This window comes from Haplochromis burtoni, unplaced genomic scaffold (genome assembly GCF_018398535.1).
Source record: "Haplochromis burtoni strain Fernald_Lab_line unplaced genomic scaffold, NCSU_Asbu1 Contig_388, whole genome shotgun sequence".
Classification (NCBI taxonomy): domain Eukaryota; kingdom Metazoa; phylum Chordata; class Actinopteri; order Cichliformes; family Cichlidae; genus Haplochromis; species Haplochromis burtoni.
The window spans coordinates 514,060-530,811 of record NW_024582749.1 but is presented as its reverse complement, the minus strand read 5'-3'; the positions used below and the strand labels follow the sequence as shown (position 1 = coordinate 530,811).

At 41.7% G+C, this 16,752-nt stretch overlaps 1 protein-coding gene across 1 annotated transcript in view; it reads right to left on the bottom strand.

Moving 5' to 3' along the window:
* Positions 1 to 955: 955 nt before the first annotated feature.
* slc7a8a (solute carrier family 7 member 8a) overlaps positions 956 to 16,752 on the bottom strand; it is a 17,433-nt gene continuing 1,636 nt past the window's right edge. Inside the window, exons 2-10 of the mRNA XM_005944562.3 lie at positions 13,406 to 13,557; positions 7,478 to 7,603; positions 6,542 to 6,695; positions 5,987 to 6,110; positions 4,775 to 4,878; positions 4,289 to 4,385; positions 4,024 to 4,173; positions 3,646 to 3,823; positions 956 to 3,238 (exon numbers count right to left, since the gene is read on the bottom strand). Of these exons, the coding sequence (XP_005944624.2) occupies positions 3,078 to 3,238; positions 3,646 to 3,823; positions 4,024 to 4,173; positions 4,289 to 4,385; positions 4,775 to 4,878; positions 5,987 to 6,110; positions 6,542 to 6,695; positions 7,478 to 7,603; positions 13,406 to 13,557 (1,246 nt within the window). The 3' untranslated portion in view covers positions 956 to 3,077. The remainder of the gene's footprint in view (positions 3,239 to 3,645; positions 3,824 to 4,023; positions 4,174 to 4,288; positions 4,386 to 4,774; positions 4,879 to 5,986; positions 6,111 to 6,541; positions 6,696 to 7,477; positions 7,604 to 13,405; positions 13,558 to 16,752) is intronic.

Genomic DNA, 16,752 nt, shown 5'->3' with positions numbered 1-16,752 from the left:
GTTTGTTTGTCCGCAAACTCCACCGTCAGGAGTTAAACAACCAAACATGGCACTCGGTTACATCTTACGTCCCTAAGGGTTTTTATCTACAGCTGATATTATGATGTCATTGTGTTGCCTAGCAACCACCTACCAATGGCTCAAAGTGATCAGTTTTTAGCATTTTTGTCCTTACAATACCTCAAAAATAGCTTCCATCATTTTATTTCATGACGGTAACATCTCATTTCAATAAGTCACATCTAAATGGTAAATGGCCTGTATTTATATAGCGCTTTACTAGTCCCTAAGGACCCCAAAGCGCTTTACACATCCAGTCATCCACCCATTCACACACACATTCACACACTGGTGATGGCAAGCTACATTGTAGCCACAGCCACCCTGGGGCGCACTGACAGAGGCGAGGCTGCCGGACACTGGCGCCACCGGGCCCTCTGACCACCACCAATAGGCAACGGGTGAAGCGTCTTGCCCAAGGACACAACGACCGAGACTGTCCAAGCTGGGGCTCAAACCAGCAACCTTCCGATTACAAGGCGAACTCCCAACTCTTGAGCCACATCTCAAAATTTCTAATACTCAAAAGCTAAATTATGTATGATATATTGTGATGTCACCACGTTGCTTGGCAACCACATATCAACGAGCTAAAATAACGGGTTTTTTTTAGACCTTCCTATGATCCATCCTATAGTTTTCATTTCACAACAGCCTTTAGATCCACAAAAGTTGAATTATATACATTTTGCAACCATGCAGCAACAGGCTGAAATGACCCATAATGTAAACCTATAAACGGCATCTAGCACCCCTATCTTTTTTAACCTTTCTCAGTGTGATCGAGTGTATCAGTCTGCCAACAGCATGAACAGGTCAGACAATACCGGACCATGGACACGTAACTAGATGATTAAGTTCAACTGAAGCTGCAAAAACGAAGACATGAGAACGCTTCCTCACATATGTTTTTAATTCTTCTCACACACTCATCGCCAACATGTACATTTACATTTTCAACACAGAAGTAGGCTTGAGACTTAAGTCTCAGCACGGAAGGTAAAATGCATCTTAAATTAGAGACAGATTTAAAAATGGCATTCTTATTACAGCGTATGTGGTTATTATAACATATTGCAAGTAGGGAACTTTCATATCACCTTAGCTATTTGCACATACAACAAAAATAGTTCGACCACACTGAAGGTCTGTTTTTGGTCTAAATGCAAGCAAGAAGCGCAGCTGCAGCACATCAGGGAAGGAAAGTCGGCGCTGCGGTGCTTTAAGTAACACAGATCAAGCTTCAAACTTTGTGTTACACCTGGCACAGTTTGCATTGTCGTGTCACATAAAGTTGCAGCATTTTGTTTCAGAGTTGAAAAAGTTTTCAGGCCTGCATCATAAAAACTGATGGAAATGCCACGATCGAAGGTGTTCACATTAAAAGCATCCTTTGAAATTATTTTGTGTACATTTATAGATAGACAGACATAAATGAGGCCTTAATTAAAAATTCAAACATTAGTCAGTGGTTATTTTTATTTACTAAGAAACAATCTACAGACTGTTATGACACTGGTGTAAATGCACAATCAGGCACAAAACACATCATTGTACTTGTAAAGACATCCAAGAAACCCTGCGCCTCTTACAGTTTAAGACAAATCTCTACAACACTGGTTTCTAACACTTATCATCCTCTTGTGTGACTGAGACTCCTGAGGAATAAATATCTAAAGCACCAGTACAGACATATACCACTAACAAACTGGTTTTCAAACAAGCCGTCAGCCGGATGTGTTTGGTTTTAGGCAGTGTACTGTATGTAAGGAGAAGGCAGTGGGGATGCCCTGAGACACTAGTGTAAAACTAGGAAGGCTGTGGATACAGGAGTGAGTGTTTATGTGCGTGGGAGTGTTGTTACCAGAATGTACAGGACAATCATAACATAACCAGACAGCATGTAATGAGTTCATTCAGGGGTGCGTGTTCAGATTTTGCTGGTAGCAGTCGTAATATTGCACTAAAATGTCGTCTACTTCATTACTTTATTCGAAAATATCATTTTGTTGCAAAGCTGTTGTGCTTATGCCTTACACAAAGCATAAAACTGATTTCAACAAAGCTACAAAGTAAAGCTACAAAAACATTTTCATCAGAGGTCATGAAACACTTAAACGCAGGCGTTCACACGAGCACGCGAGCAAAGCATGGAGAAAACGAGCGCGACTCACCCGCGGGCTTCTTTCAGCCCGTGCTGCTGTGTAGTGTGTTTTTTTTTGGGGGGGGGGGGGTTTGCTTCATTTTCTTTTGATAAAAGAAAAGAAAAAGTCCCCACATCCGTCAAAACGCAGCTGGAATGGCACACGAGCACAGGAGTATATTCTAATTAAGGCAATTAAGAAAAAAACCTGTGCATCACTAATACAATACAGGTGTCCCACATTCACACTTCGAAGAATACAAAAAGAGCTGACGTGAATACGGTGTTAGAAAACACTAAAATTAATATATTAATAGTACTAGAAAAACTTAAGCAATTATCACAATTACAAAATAAATGAATGAGAAATGTTTCAGAATTAAAGTTAAACACAAAAACAGTATTAGTGTACATCACAACATGAAATGACTTGATCTGAATCGGATTTTCACAATCAAAATGCAGCTCGGGTGTGCTGAACGCATGAAAACACAGATTAACAACATCAAAAAAACTAAGAACAAAAAAAGCGTTGAAGTCATCACGGTCAGTCTTGTGATAGAAATTTAAAAAAAAACGTATAAAAAAAGTCGCTCTTACAGCGAGAGTTTGCAGATAGTGAATAAAGGGCAGGGCGATGATGATGATGATGATGATGAAATGGAAGGTGCTAACCTTTGTTTATTGCACTTTTGATGGACCCCAGACAGGAAGGTTTGAGGCCAGACTACTTAATTTGACATCAAATAAAAGACTAGGCGTGGGGGCACGTGTATAGATGTGTGTTTTCATGTGTGTGTGTGTGTGTGTGTGTGTGCACCCACGTGGGTGTCTGAATATGTTTGGTGAGCAGGTGAGATGTGAAAGTTGCACTTCAGCAGTCTGCTGATTTGCGGTTGTCTCTGTCCTCCTTCGACAGAGGAGCCCTAGCCTCCTTCATTTCCTCGCCTTCCTCGCCGCTCCCGCTGCTGCTGCTGTCGCTTTCGGCCGGATAAACGACCATACAGAACTTCTGGCCGCCGTATGTCATTTTATCTGAGAGAAGAGAGCAAAAAAAAAGGAGTGAGGACAGATTGAGGTGCAGGCTGTCTGACTACATGATGCAGTTATTAAACAGCATAAAGAAAAACAACTGCTATTACTTGTAGTTATAACATTTTATAACATTGCGGTCGTGGAGTGGACGTCCTAACAAATTCACATCAAAGTCAACTACAAACAACCCATGAGCTACATCTCATGACACGAAGTTCCACTGGTCATGATTGCTTCTGTAAATATATAATTATTTTAAAGCATGTTGTGTCTAAATGAAGTACGGTGTCAAAGAACACTTCTGACTTATAAAATAGTTCCTAAACAAGAATGAATTTGCATTTCCTGAACATTGAATCATTAAGTTAATGAGAGGAAAAATATTGGGCTGATTTATGGGGACATACCAACAAAAGCGTCAAAGCACTGTGGCTTGTTGTCCCAGTATACTCCCAGGAAATAGACTGGGACACCGGTGAGCATGATGGCGAGGCCGATGCCGCACACCAGGGGCTCAGAGTAGAGGGAGAAGATGAGCAGGAAGGCCCAGAAGAGGAGGTAAATTACCGGCCATATCAGGCTGATCTGAGAGGAGAGAGAGGAAAACAGATTTTTATAACGTAGAAAGAACAATTTTTTTTAAACCACTTTTTAATCATTCATTTAACTCAAATTAAAAGCTATTCCCATTAAAGCTGAACTAGATGGACATTTACATTGTTTAAATAAGCAAAGTGCAAAATATATTGAGTACAAAGCTAAACCAAAGCACCACATGAACAGACCTTGATTGGCCGGTGCATGTCGGGCTGTTTAATACGCAGAACAATCTGCCCGGCGACAGTAACTCCGTAGAAGAGGTAGTTGATGAAGCCCACGTAGTTGATGAGGGTGTACATGTCACTGGTGCACAGCATAAGGAGGGTGGACAGGCACTGAGGAATGAGAAAGGTTTGTTGTGTTTAACCGAGTGTGGTCAATGGAGACAGAAGAACTTGTGTATGTGGTAGAGGTAATATGGAGGAATGTAACAGGGAGAGCAGTACTCACTGTGAAGAGCAGGGCAGGGATGGGAGTGCAGCGTGTCACATGAATCATGGCCAGCAGACTGGGGAGGTGGCCCTCTCTGGCTCCGGCGAAGAACAGTCTGCAAAGGGAGAAGGACAAACACAATGAACAATGTTAGCACGAGGGAGAAGCCAAACATTATGAAGAAAGCAAGAAAGACTGGAGGGAGTCTGGGTGCTCAGTATTGCGACTGTGATGAATTTAGTGGACATAAAAGCAGGTTAAAGCTCATTTCGACCTCTCCAAAAACGCTGCCTGCCCCAAACCAAGTGCCCTAGTTGACTTCTCTGTCTGCCACATTTTACACTTGGTTATGAAGAACAGACTTTAAATTTGAGGACTACTGAGACAATCCATGCAAAATGTGTCATGTTAGAGCAGTTCATACTAAAGCTTTGGCCTTGATGTCAAACACTGACTTCACATAGTACGTAGTCTGTTGATACAAGTCAGTCTAGTCCAACTAACCGTGAAGATGTGAAGAGGGAACCGTTGACTCCCCCGAAGGTGGAGAGAGCCACAGAGATGGGCATGATCCACGCCATGACTCCGAGCAGCTTCTCACCAAAAGTCTGGGATGGAGAAAGGGTTGGATGATAAACAGACATAAAGGCACATAAGTATGTGTTTTAATTGGAGATAGAAATAGATGATGTACACACAGAAGACCTATATAGACGCAAAACCCACTTCAACACCACCTCTCATGTTCATTTACTTTAAACTGGAGCTGGACTGCTTAACATGTACTCATAGATTACATTCAAGTTTTGTCACATGCTAATTAACCCTACAACTGAATCATACACTACTTTTTATATCTTATAGCTTGCTGGTGTCAAACATAAGGCCCATGGGCCTGAAACGACCAATCAAAGATTCCAATCTGACCCACTGGGCAGCTTGAAAAATGTGAACGAGGGCACTGATAAAGACCTCCCTCATGGACATCCATACTATGCCAAAGTAATAAACAAACAAATCACAGAAAAGTTCCTGTTTTTTTCTTAATCTAACACACTGTTACTGACTTGAGAGCTTTAAAAGAAGGCAACAGGACTTCTCTGACTTTGTGAAGATGTTTCTTCTCTCATACAAAGATGTTTTCATTTCTAAAACAACTAGCAGAGAGTCCCAGGTAATAAACTCACCCACCATAATGTCTCCAGCAGCCCTGGTGACGACTCAGGACCACCTCTAAAGGGGATGGTTACCCTACTAGGTGTATATTATCTTGGACCTTGGACCAGTTGTTTGAGAACTGAAGCCTCTTGGATGAGAGGCAAAACATCTTCAAAAAACCACATCCAGCTCCCTTCTTTTCAAGCTCTCAAGGCTACTTTGACCTAGATGCCTGAGATCCTACACCAGGGGTAGGAACTCCAGGCCTCAAGGGCTGGTGTCCTGCAGGTTTTCCATTTCACCCTGGGTCAACACACCCGAATCAAATGACTAGTTAATCACCAGGCCTCTGGAGAACTTCAAGACATGTTCAGGAGGTCATTTAGCCTTTACATCAGCTGTGTGCTCAAGGACACATCTAAAGTTCCCCACCCCTGTCCTACACAGTCATAGTATTATTGCCCATGCATTTACCAACAACGACCATTAGAGGGTGTCATTCATTTGAAATAACAAGGTGTGTCTGAATGAAGTGACAGGACCACCACAGCTACTCACCACAGCAACAGCATTTGAGGCAAGCAGCTCCTGAGGACTCATGGCTGTGACATAGGCGATGTTGGCGAAGACGTAAACGAAGGTCACGACAGGGATGGAGATGAAGATGGCGCGAGGAAGGTTCCTGAAGACAATACAGCACAATACTTCACTTAAGAACTGAGAGAAAAGCAAAAGATTTAAGGAAGGAAATTAAAAAGGATGTTTTACAGGTGGGGTATTAATGGATAAGAAAGGTTACCAAAGAAAAGGAAATGAGGAAATAAGTCGCTACTTTTTTATTTCTACATCTGTGACCAGACACTGGGAATGTCAGGGGGAATTTTTCCATTGTTCAGTTACATAAATTTCAGAGAGCTTTAGCAAAAAGGATCAGGGATTAAACATAAGCTTTGTTGGTATGTGACTGCTAATTACTCAAACAGTCACAAGCAGCTTATAAATCAGATATATGCCTGTGGCAGTGTGGCATTTAATCTTGTGGGAATGTGGTTTTCTACACACAGCAGCTTCATATTTATATATGTATATGAGAGGCAGCGTAAAGTGTCTTACACATAAGGATCCACCAGCTCCTCTGTGACATAGTTGAGGAAGTTCCACCCGCCATAGGCGAAGGAGCCTTGTAGGAAAGCTAAGGCTATTAAACCTACATCGTAGTCCTGGAAGGGCTCAAAGGCGTTGGCAGGCTCCAGCCAGTAGTACTCTCCTACAGGTAGAGGAGAAAATCTTCAGCTTGGCACAAACACAATGGAACATTTACAACGATAGCACAAACTTTTCCAATTTTCTAGTCATAGTAAATAACAAAAAACAAAAAGCAGTTTATTTTATGGTTCTCTGTGTTCATTACTTAAATCTGCATGAACTTCCCAAATTAAGCGGGCCTGTTCCCAATCATTTATCTCTGGTTTGATAACTTGTTTTGCTGCCGGGGTAAACAGCCTGGTTTCCTCTGAGGTCTGGCCATGCTGTAGGGAGCCCAGCTGAAAACTATCAGCTAATGAAATCAGCGTGTATAAAACAAGTTGTAAAAGGTATTTTGTTAAATCCTTGTAAAGTGACTTTGCAGAATGTGTACTGCTTTTCCTCATTCCTTCATTTTATTCTTTTAAATCCCCTATTGAGGCTTGTTTTTAAAGATATGTCTACCACTCTCTCTATTGCATACAGTTCCTCAGATATGAGCTAAATTCCTTCCATCAAATCAGCCTTTGAACTCTTCATTATCTCCAGACAATTGTGCAGAAATCCCCGTTTTGCCCTTACAATAACTCTTCCTCAGCCATGTTTGTGCTGTAAACCCTCACAAGCCTGCTGATATTAGCAAAAGGGCCCCAGCAACTCGCTGACCCCTGATGTGAAGCCTTTACTGTCCCGACACACTGAGCGCGTCCCCACTGACCCTAAGTCTGTGTCTGTGTGTAAGAAATGGCGAAACCATTGTGAGCGATGCACATATGAATGCACATATGGCAGCGGTGAGCTTACCCTTGCAGACCTGCACGACTCCCATGATGATGATGAGTGCCAGCGCCAGCAGCTTGCCGGCAGTGAACATGTCCTGCACTCTGGTGGCCCACCTCACGCTGGAGCAATTCACCCATGTCAGCAGCACTAATAAGAGAGAAGCACACAGTTATAAATCAAGGACAGCATTAATTCAGCCAATACTCAAAATCAAGCTCAGTTGCAAGCTGTCACTGATCTCAGTGCCAGCTCACAGCAGCTGACGGCTCAGCAGATATCACTCTCATTAAACTGTGCTATTTAGGCTGCTTCTGTCTTCTTTTATTTAATATGAATATGCAAGCCACTTTGCAACCCGACTCCACCCCAGCTCCGTATTATCAAGACGTTTCAGAGAATTTAGCCTTTAGTGGCTACGTCTTAACTGCGAAACCCAGGAAAACCAACCCTGCAACCTACAATGTAACCTGACCTGCACCTACCTAAAAATGTAACTACACGTCGAGTCGGTGCAGTCAGCAACTACTGCGATTGGCCAATTACACCTGTGCCATGTTTCGGGCTACTTTTTCGCAGCAGTGTATGAATGAGAATAACAATATCGCCTAAAAATTGTATCATAGTTAGGAGCAATAATCATAGTACAAATGTAAGGACAAATGTCAGTGAAGTCCTGGAGGGCAATTGCTGAAACTAAACTCAGCACTGATGTAAGGGAAAGAACTAGAGGGACAAAAATGTTTTGTACCCGAAAAAAACAACTGACCACAACAAAGAGCAAAGACCCAGGAGGGAAAAAGTCCCAGCATTTTGTTTGTTTCTATCAGCTGGCACCACATGAAACACACTGGGACAAGGACCACAAGGTCCATCCATCCATCCATTCGCTTCCGCTTATCCTTTTCAGGGTCGCGGGGGGCGCTGGAGCCTATCCCAGCTGTCATAGGGCGAGAGGCGGGGTACACCCTGGACAGGTCGCCAGTCTGTCGCAGGGCCAACACACAGGGACAGACAACCATTCACACTCACATTCACTCGCACATTCACACCTAGTGACAATTTGGATTATCCAATTAACCTATCCCCACAAGCTGCATGTCTTTGGACATTGGAATTATGTTAAATACCTTGGACAAGGTATTTAACATAATTCACCGCATACCAGCGTAAATATCGGCAGTGACGTTGACAGCTTACGTAGGTTATGTGGTAGCCTCAACAGCGATTCCTAAATCAGGCGTTAGCCGAGAGCATATCTACCATCATTAATGCTGCTCTGGTCTGAGGTCTTGCTGCTGCCCTCTCTGCTTTCAGCGTTGCAAGCATAAAACAACAGAACCACACCACCAACAAAAACTACAACAGATGGACATAATGACTTTCTTGTGGTCCTGACTGGACTTTTTTTACTTCACTTTGCTCCAATTTTTCAACCGAATCCTTCAATACCATTGACTTCAGATTGTCACGTATGATCGGACACTCCTACTGTTATTACCGGACATATACGGAATTTGCACTGTGAAACAGTCAGACCATGTATAGATTGTGTAAAAGTATTCTGCTGAGCATGCTTATGTCGACTTATCTTTGGAGTCGGGTGTTTATGAGCTGAAGTAATAGTAACCGAATAAAATTTGTTGATCAGTAACACTGAAGGCTGTGCTGGTTTATGCATTAATTGCTTTATCACTTCATTCACTCAAAGGCACTGTCACTGCATAATTTTGCCCAACAGGCAAAGGAGATATGAGATATATCACTGATGACCCCGATAGATTTAAAGTTTCTCTCATATCAGGTCAGTGAATTAGATTAAAGCCGCACATGTAGGACAGCAGTGACCTTTGACTCCCTTGCTGCATCATCACATTCACCCATTATCGTCGTGTGCCTCACCTGCAGTTTCCCTTTAAAAGGAAGCAATTAGTTGCTACAACACGAGTGGCGATTTATGAATAATGCAATGTGTGAATGCACTTTGGAGCATTTCTATGCTTGCATGCTTATATAGTGCAACATTACATGTGATTGCTACTTTTTGAAAGTTTGTGGACTTGCTCCTGTCGATGTATTTACTAGAGAGCTTCATATCAGGGTTGATGTGATGAAGCCAGATAAGCGCGGCCTCGAGAAATTACTCGACATGTTAAAGTTTGATAGGGATGACCGATGTTTTTTCTAACTGTCTGGTCCTTTCAGAGCTCTCTAATCCTGTTCATCTAGCATTTAGCAGAATTTTTTTTTTTTTTAGAAAGTCCTAAAATGTATTTAGAAAAGCTTTTGACCTCATGGGAAAGCTAACACATACAAGAGATAATGGATTTGATCTGTACTGCTGAGCACAACAAGCCAGTGGGTTCAGGCCAATAGGGTGCCATCAAAGAATAAGCTTGTTTGACTTTGTGGGATTAAGTTCATCACATTAAATAACTCTGAGCGGAGCTGCCACTGCGGGGAACAAAGCCAGGTGCACGTGAACGGACATGCATGATATTAACATACTGTGTGCTCAATGCAGACAAAGAGGGGCACATGATGGGCTTTGCAGATCGGACATAGTTGTGGTGGAGCTACGCAGAAATTTGTGCATCTCCTGCTGCTACTTCCTCCACACAAAAGCAGGAAACAAAAGGCATGCAGATTAGTTCAAGACTGATTCTTATGTAACTCTCATTAACTACATATTAAATCCCCAAACTGATCTGGTGGTAAACAACTGTTTTAAGAGCCAGATGATGTTTCCCACTGCTCTGCATTTCAGTTACAGCATAAACATTCCCTCCTGCTCTGCTGCTGACTGGCAGATTGTGGACAAACACCTGAAGGCACCATTGGAACTTGGAGCTGCTGAGCTTTTTCTAAGCACAGCATACAAAATGAAGACATTATTTGCTCCGTGCGCATGTGTGTGTGTATAGGAAAATGTCCTGAATTAACCATGAGCCTGTAGGAAAACATTGGAGAATTATGACCTTGCACGGAGCCATCTGTAGGAAGAGGCAGACCTCACGAAGAATCCCCCTGCATGTCTTTGAAATGGTACACCATTTAAAAAATAAAAGCCTGTCATGCAGCATGACGCTGTCAAACTGCCCAGTGACTGGTACTGTCTGGTTTGCCTGTCACCTAATCCGGAAATAAATAAGTAAGGCAATATCCTGCAAACTATTACATAACATTCTGCAAAGGCCATGTTTAGGAAATCACAGGTACGTCTAAACACAGACCCAAAGGAAACGAGCAGGTGACCTTTAACCAACTTTTCTCTGAGCAACAAATCATCAGCAAGCTTTTTTTCCCCTTAAAAGCTGCCTGGCAACATCTGTCTAATCAACTCAAGAAAGAAGAAAATCTAGAATTACGCAATAAAGCATGTGCTAGCAGTTCTTGGTAGAGCTAAGCACATTTGGCTTCAAGTCATTTGTGTAAGTGGATTAAAAAAAGGCAGGTTAATACAGGTCAATGTGTCAGAAACATTAAAAGCAAAGTATTCAGACAGAAACAGAAAAACTAAACAATATCAAAGAAGCTGTTTCCTGCCTGCTTCGTCAGCACCAACATGCTTGTTGTATATCTTGTCAAGGACCATGATGGTTATTAAGTTTGATCCCTTTCAGCCCTTTCAGAGGCGTATTTACAGGCTTTCCCGCATTAAGCTTAAGTGTTTCCAACCAGAAGTGTGCCATGTAGCTATTTTGTTGTTGTAACAGGGCTTCTTCTGCCAATTTCAAATGACATTTCTTCAAATGTAAGCAAGCAATTATTGCTTTCCACCCATTTGGTGCCAAATAACTCGGAGCATAAGACTGCTTATTCTGCCAGCTTAGTAAAGTAGCAGCAGTGTTTTTGGCTATGGTCATTAGCAGCAATCAATTGGTTAACTACATTTAAATGTCTTTTCATGCATTCTCAAGCAAGTCTTTGGAAAGTGAGCTTTCAGCATCATTAAGCCAAACAGGACAGCGAGCTGAGCTCATCATGGGAAGCAAATCAAAATATACAATACTCCGCAAAAAGTTTCACTCTCCCTTGAAAAACTTACAAAGTGAAACTTTGTATTTGCCATTTTTAATTATGCATGTTTTATACGCTTTAGCATGCAGACTGAAGCAGGGATCAAACCACCAGCCTTTTGATTAGAAATGCTGCAGTCATCCACTCACTTTCAGGATCTAAATCCAACCATTTTTTGAGTGTAAAGGTAAAAAAGTGATGGAGGGCGAAAAAGAAAGAAAGTTTAAAAACAACAAGAGTTGGATTTAGTAGGGAGATGCAGGAAACATCTGAGAGAGCTGCAGTATACAAGACGAGTGAGTGAGAATGCCTCGAGGAAGGAACTAGTGTGCAGTTTAACTCAGAGAGAGATATTTTAAATCAATCTGCATCCAGAAAACACCACACTGAACACAACCGTTGTCCTCCTGAGAGCTGAAAGCACTTTGCAGTACCTTAGAAGAGATGACCTAAAAACATTGTTGCTCTCCTTATTCCCCAATAAATTTCATTACAGTTGCAGGGGTTAGACCACAGCTCCCAATAAAAACAATGTATACATGAAACGCACGAATCGCCGCCAGGTAACACAAACAGTGCACGTATTCTTCTCCAGGCTTCACGACCGTCTCTTTTTGTGTCTCAAGGCTCCCTGAAGTATTTGTCTAGTGTGTGTGAACTTTGTCAAAGTACTCAAATCTACCACAGTCATGTTGGCGCCAACACATTTCTCCATTTGTCTCCACACATTTACTCCTCACGGCTAAACTCTGCCAGCTCCCTGTGCACTTCCTCTCTCACATGACCTCTAACTGAGGGTTAAAAAACACAAGTGCTTCATAAAACAGGGGAAAACTGGGATAGAAGGCATAAACTGGATAAACAAAGTCATAACTCAACCAGTCGGTGAATTATAAATAGATTGAATGTGATGACGTCAACAAAGCAACAGTTGCTGCATTGGAAAATGTGCTTGAAAGGACTTTCAAATGTTGAACTCCACAACATCTAAATGCTGTTATTAGACTCGTTTGTTAAAGCTGCATGAAGCAGATATTTGCTCTAAGCCCCTCCCACAAGAGAAGTGAACTAGGCCTTAAAATAGGTGAAACATGTCTCCCAAACCCTCGATTGTATTCAATTGTTGCCGACATGGAGCGCCGGAGACAAGACGATCAAGTCATCGTTCCAAGTCCGCTGTAAGGTCAAGTCTCCACGTAAGACTCGGAGCAATCACACAACCACAGGGTCTCCATAGAGCCTTCTGCTCATTATCTGATGATGACATTTACACCACTCGGAGACCCCGAGAAAAATATGATGGCAATGCGTCAAGGAAACTATAACCAATACTTAAAGCCAAATTTAAACCCCCACTCTAAGCAGCTCAGAAAGACTGCTTTACGTTTCTTGAAGAACTCCAGACAGTTGGTGTCGACACCAACGTGCTGACGACACCAACTGTCTGCCATCTATAATCCAGTTATGAGATCCAACACCCGTTTTCACACCGTGTGATTAGGCAGAGGATCAATAGGGACTCCACAACCCTCTTATGGACACAGCCAATAGGTCTTAAAAAATCTGGGACTCTCCACCAATTGCTCTTAAAACTGAAGAAGCTTCTCGGATGAGAGCTGAAACGTCTTCAAGAAAGAAGTGCAGACGCTTTTCTTTCCAAGCTCCTTAGACTACGATGACCTGGACGACTGAGAACCTTCACAGACATCACTGCTTAAACGTTTTCGTGTTTCACAAATTATTATGTAACCTTTAGAAGTCAATGCCTTCACCAGTTTAGCATTAACGCCATTAAATTCAGTCAGAGTTTGTAGTTCAGTTTATCTTAGTTGTTGGAAGTCTGTCCTCCATGACGTGGAAAACACACCTCTGGGTTGTGGTTCATTTGTGTCTGGGCGTGTGCACACGAGTTAGATGTGATGTCCTACTCACAAAGACAAACGGCAGCCAGCACACGCAAGCCATTTTCTGGTGGAAAGCAGGTGGGGAACAGAGGCTGCAGGACATAGTTGGAGAACGTCAGTGCGATCACAGCCTGGTTGGTCGGGTAGATGACAAGCACAGCGATCCACAACCGCAGGAACCTGCGCAAAAAGAAGGGATAGTTATGAAAGAACTTTAACTGAGTATTAATGGACTACGCGAACAAAAATAACAAGTCAATAAAACAGTTCATATGTTCATGGTTTATTAAGCTTGTAACAGTCAATGATTAGTGAATCATTTATGAAAGTACCAGTGCCTATTTCACTTTCTCCACATTACATTAATTTAATGTAATTGTACTAGGAAAAGAAGCTACACAACAGTGTCACCTTTGGGTTCTGAGGAGCCATGAATGGCTTCAGTTGCTATACTCAGCTAACACTAAAAAACAAATGACCCAGTTACTGAATAGAACCACTTCCTTGCATCACTCAGAACAAAGCAAGGAGAGGAAATCTCATGCTGCTTGTGACTAAAATAGTAACATTTTTTTGCAGCTACTTTGATGTTAGGTTACCGGCACATTGCCCCGTTATTTTCCTGTGTTTGTGCAGGGAAACGACATTTAGTTTAACCCAGACCACTAACATTTCTGCCTGGCAACAGTTTAAAATGGGGTGACTCATCCAGTCTTTTAACCTGCCAAAGTAGCAGTAGTCATGGAGAAACGCAACAGTGAAACAATACACCAACACGCCACATGTTACACATTGTCTGCTTTAATATCACATCAGCCCATTGTTTTTTGTTACATTTTTTATTGTGTTTACTCACATTGATGTATTTTGTAATTTTCACCTCGTTTTCATCTTACATGATTTGTTTAGATAGACATGCCTGACAATACTTATCTCACTCGCCTCAGCATGATAACAAAAACATGCAAACAGGCAGATATCAGCAATAGTGGAATAAAATGAATATCGGGCTGATGACACGAGATTTAGCAGAGCTCAGGGGCTTAACGGAGTGACAGGTACAGCCATACACGTGATATCTCCATTAAATTCTCTGGAAGCTTAAAAAGGGATCATTACACTCGAGTGCATTAATGGGATGGCGGCTCGCTGGAATTTGTGAGTGTTTGTTAAAAAACGTCACTCTCGAATAACTCCCCTTTCACACTGCTCGCTTCACTTTTAGCATTTTTAAAACTCAAATTTAGTATATTTCAGGTAAATGATGTATTTTTTTACTTTACTAAAAGGATCTAAAACCTACATTTATTACTGTTAAATACAGTAAAAAAATAATGTGTTGGGTTTAATGTGTAAACATATGATAAACTAAGGTGACAACGATGAAACAAGCTAATCTACCATTACACTTTGAAGCACACCAAGCTAGCTGCAATATTTTAATGTTAATTAATGTATAAATTATCTATAATATTATAAAATGGACTTGTTGAATATTAGGTTGTTAATAAATTATGAAAAGAACAATCTGTAAGTTATTTAGCACTAAGTAGTATTTAAATATATCAGTGTATAAAGTTTGTGGATGCAGCTAGAAAACAATGTTAGATTCTGTTAGCTCATAAGTTAGCATTGCACCTAAAAACTAAAATGCTAACATTAATGCCTTTCTTCTGCACTGAGTCTATGTATAGTCTTTGACCTAGACTACACAAGTGGCTGACACTGTTGCTAGTGTTCAGTCAACTTTGTTTTAAACCTACACATTAGGTACGTCATAACTTCAAGCCCTTTGGAAATCCTACACCGTAATCTGACGTGCACCTTCCTAGAAATGTAACCATACATCGCCCTCGACAGCTACAGATGCAGCTGTCGGCGTCACCCACTTGTCGAGGCTACAACATGGCCTGCAGTTACATTTCTAAGTAAATGCACGTCAGTTTACGGTGTCGGGCACAGCAAAGTTATGGTGTAGAGTTTCAGAAGGGTTTGCAGTTAGGCTGATGGAATGTAATGAGAAATTTGTGAATCATTTGTTTCCATTTAACTTCCACTTAAACCACTGAAACCAGCTACACCTACAGTATTCCGTGTAGGGGACATTACAGGTGTTACGTAACCCTCGTCAGTTTGATACAACAAAGGCCCTTTGTGCATGAAGCGCTGTCCATTCAAGTGTTTGACGATACAATTTTCAAATTCTTTCTTCTGCGAGCTCGCCTTCGCACAGCTGCGAAGGTGATGTAAGTACACCCACCATTCCAGTTAGTGACTTATAAGCACGCCCCCATATACACAGATGGGGACAAAGGGAGCAGCAAAACAAAAACAAACATCCCTTGAACATGGATTTATTTATGCTATACCCAGGGCACATGGAAACGGTGCGGCCCCAACACTTCAAACTGAGCATGTGAAGCCACAGAGTACAAAGTCTCTGGAGTTAGATGTTCATTGATGTGTATTGATAGTTTGCGCACAAAGAGACACAAACAATCATTGTCTGTTTGGTCTGCTTGAATTCCTCTCCCAGAATATCTTGATAATATGCATCCTTGTGATAGTTGGAAAAAACAACAACAATGGTCTGGTGTGTGTTTACTTTCTGAGAAAAGGCCTAGTGTGTGTGAAATCTTCGCTAACAAACAATATTGTTTTTGCTAGGAAACTAACTTAGCGTGATTCCCAAGCTCTTGCTGTAAGAAGCCATTTATGGATGAATGGGAGGAGGCTGTGAGCGGAAAGTCAATTCAAAACTTTTCATTAAAGATTGAAAACCCCCACAGCGGCGTGCCATTCGAGATTCTCTGAGTCACCTGGAAGCTCATTTACTGGCAACTAATTTGAGTCAGTTGGGTGAATGTCTGTTTCTAAGATCTGCAGCTGGCTACAAGCTAAAGTCCACCTTTCTACGGTGGACTTTAGATGCAAAAATTTCACAAAATTAACGTCATTGTGGGATTTAGTGTTTTTAATATGTTATATCTGGTTGCTGTGCTTGTACCTCTGGACCTGCTTTGGATCCATACATCTGAGCTCCATCAGCTGGATAATCCACCAGGACTCGTCAAATCCATGTCAAATTAACTTTAGTCGTTTCTGGCCCATTTCAGGCCCTTCTTCTCTTTGTTATGCAGTTAATAACCAAACCTTTTGTGGAATGACTGGGGGCTTCTTATCCCTCACTGATGTGAGAGTGAATAAAAAAGTCCAAAGAGAGAAGCTGAACTATAAATCATTCCAATTACAAAGATGTAATCCTTTGAAAACACATTTGTTATGGAGAAAATCAGCTTTCAATTAGTAACAAATGGTGTCCTATTTTTTGTACGTCATGGTCTTAACTTTTTCCAGCATAAAGAAGACAGCTGG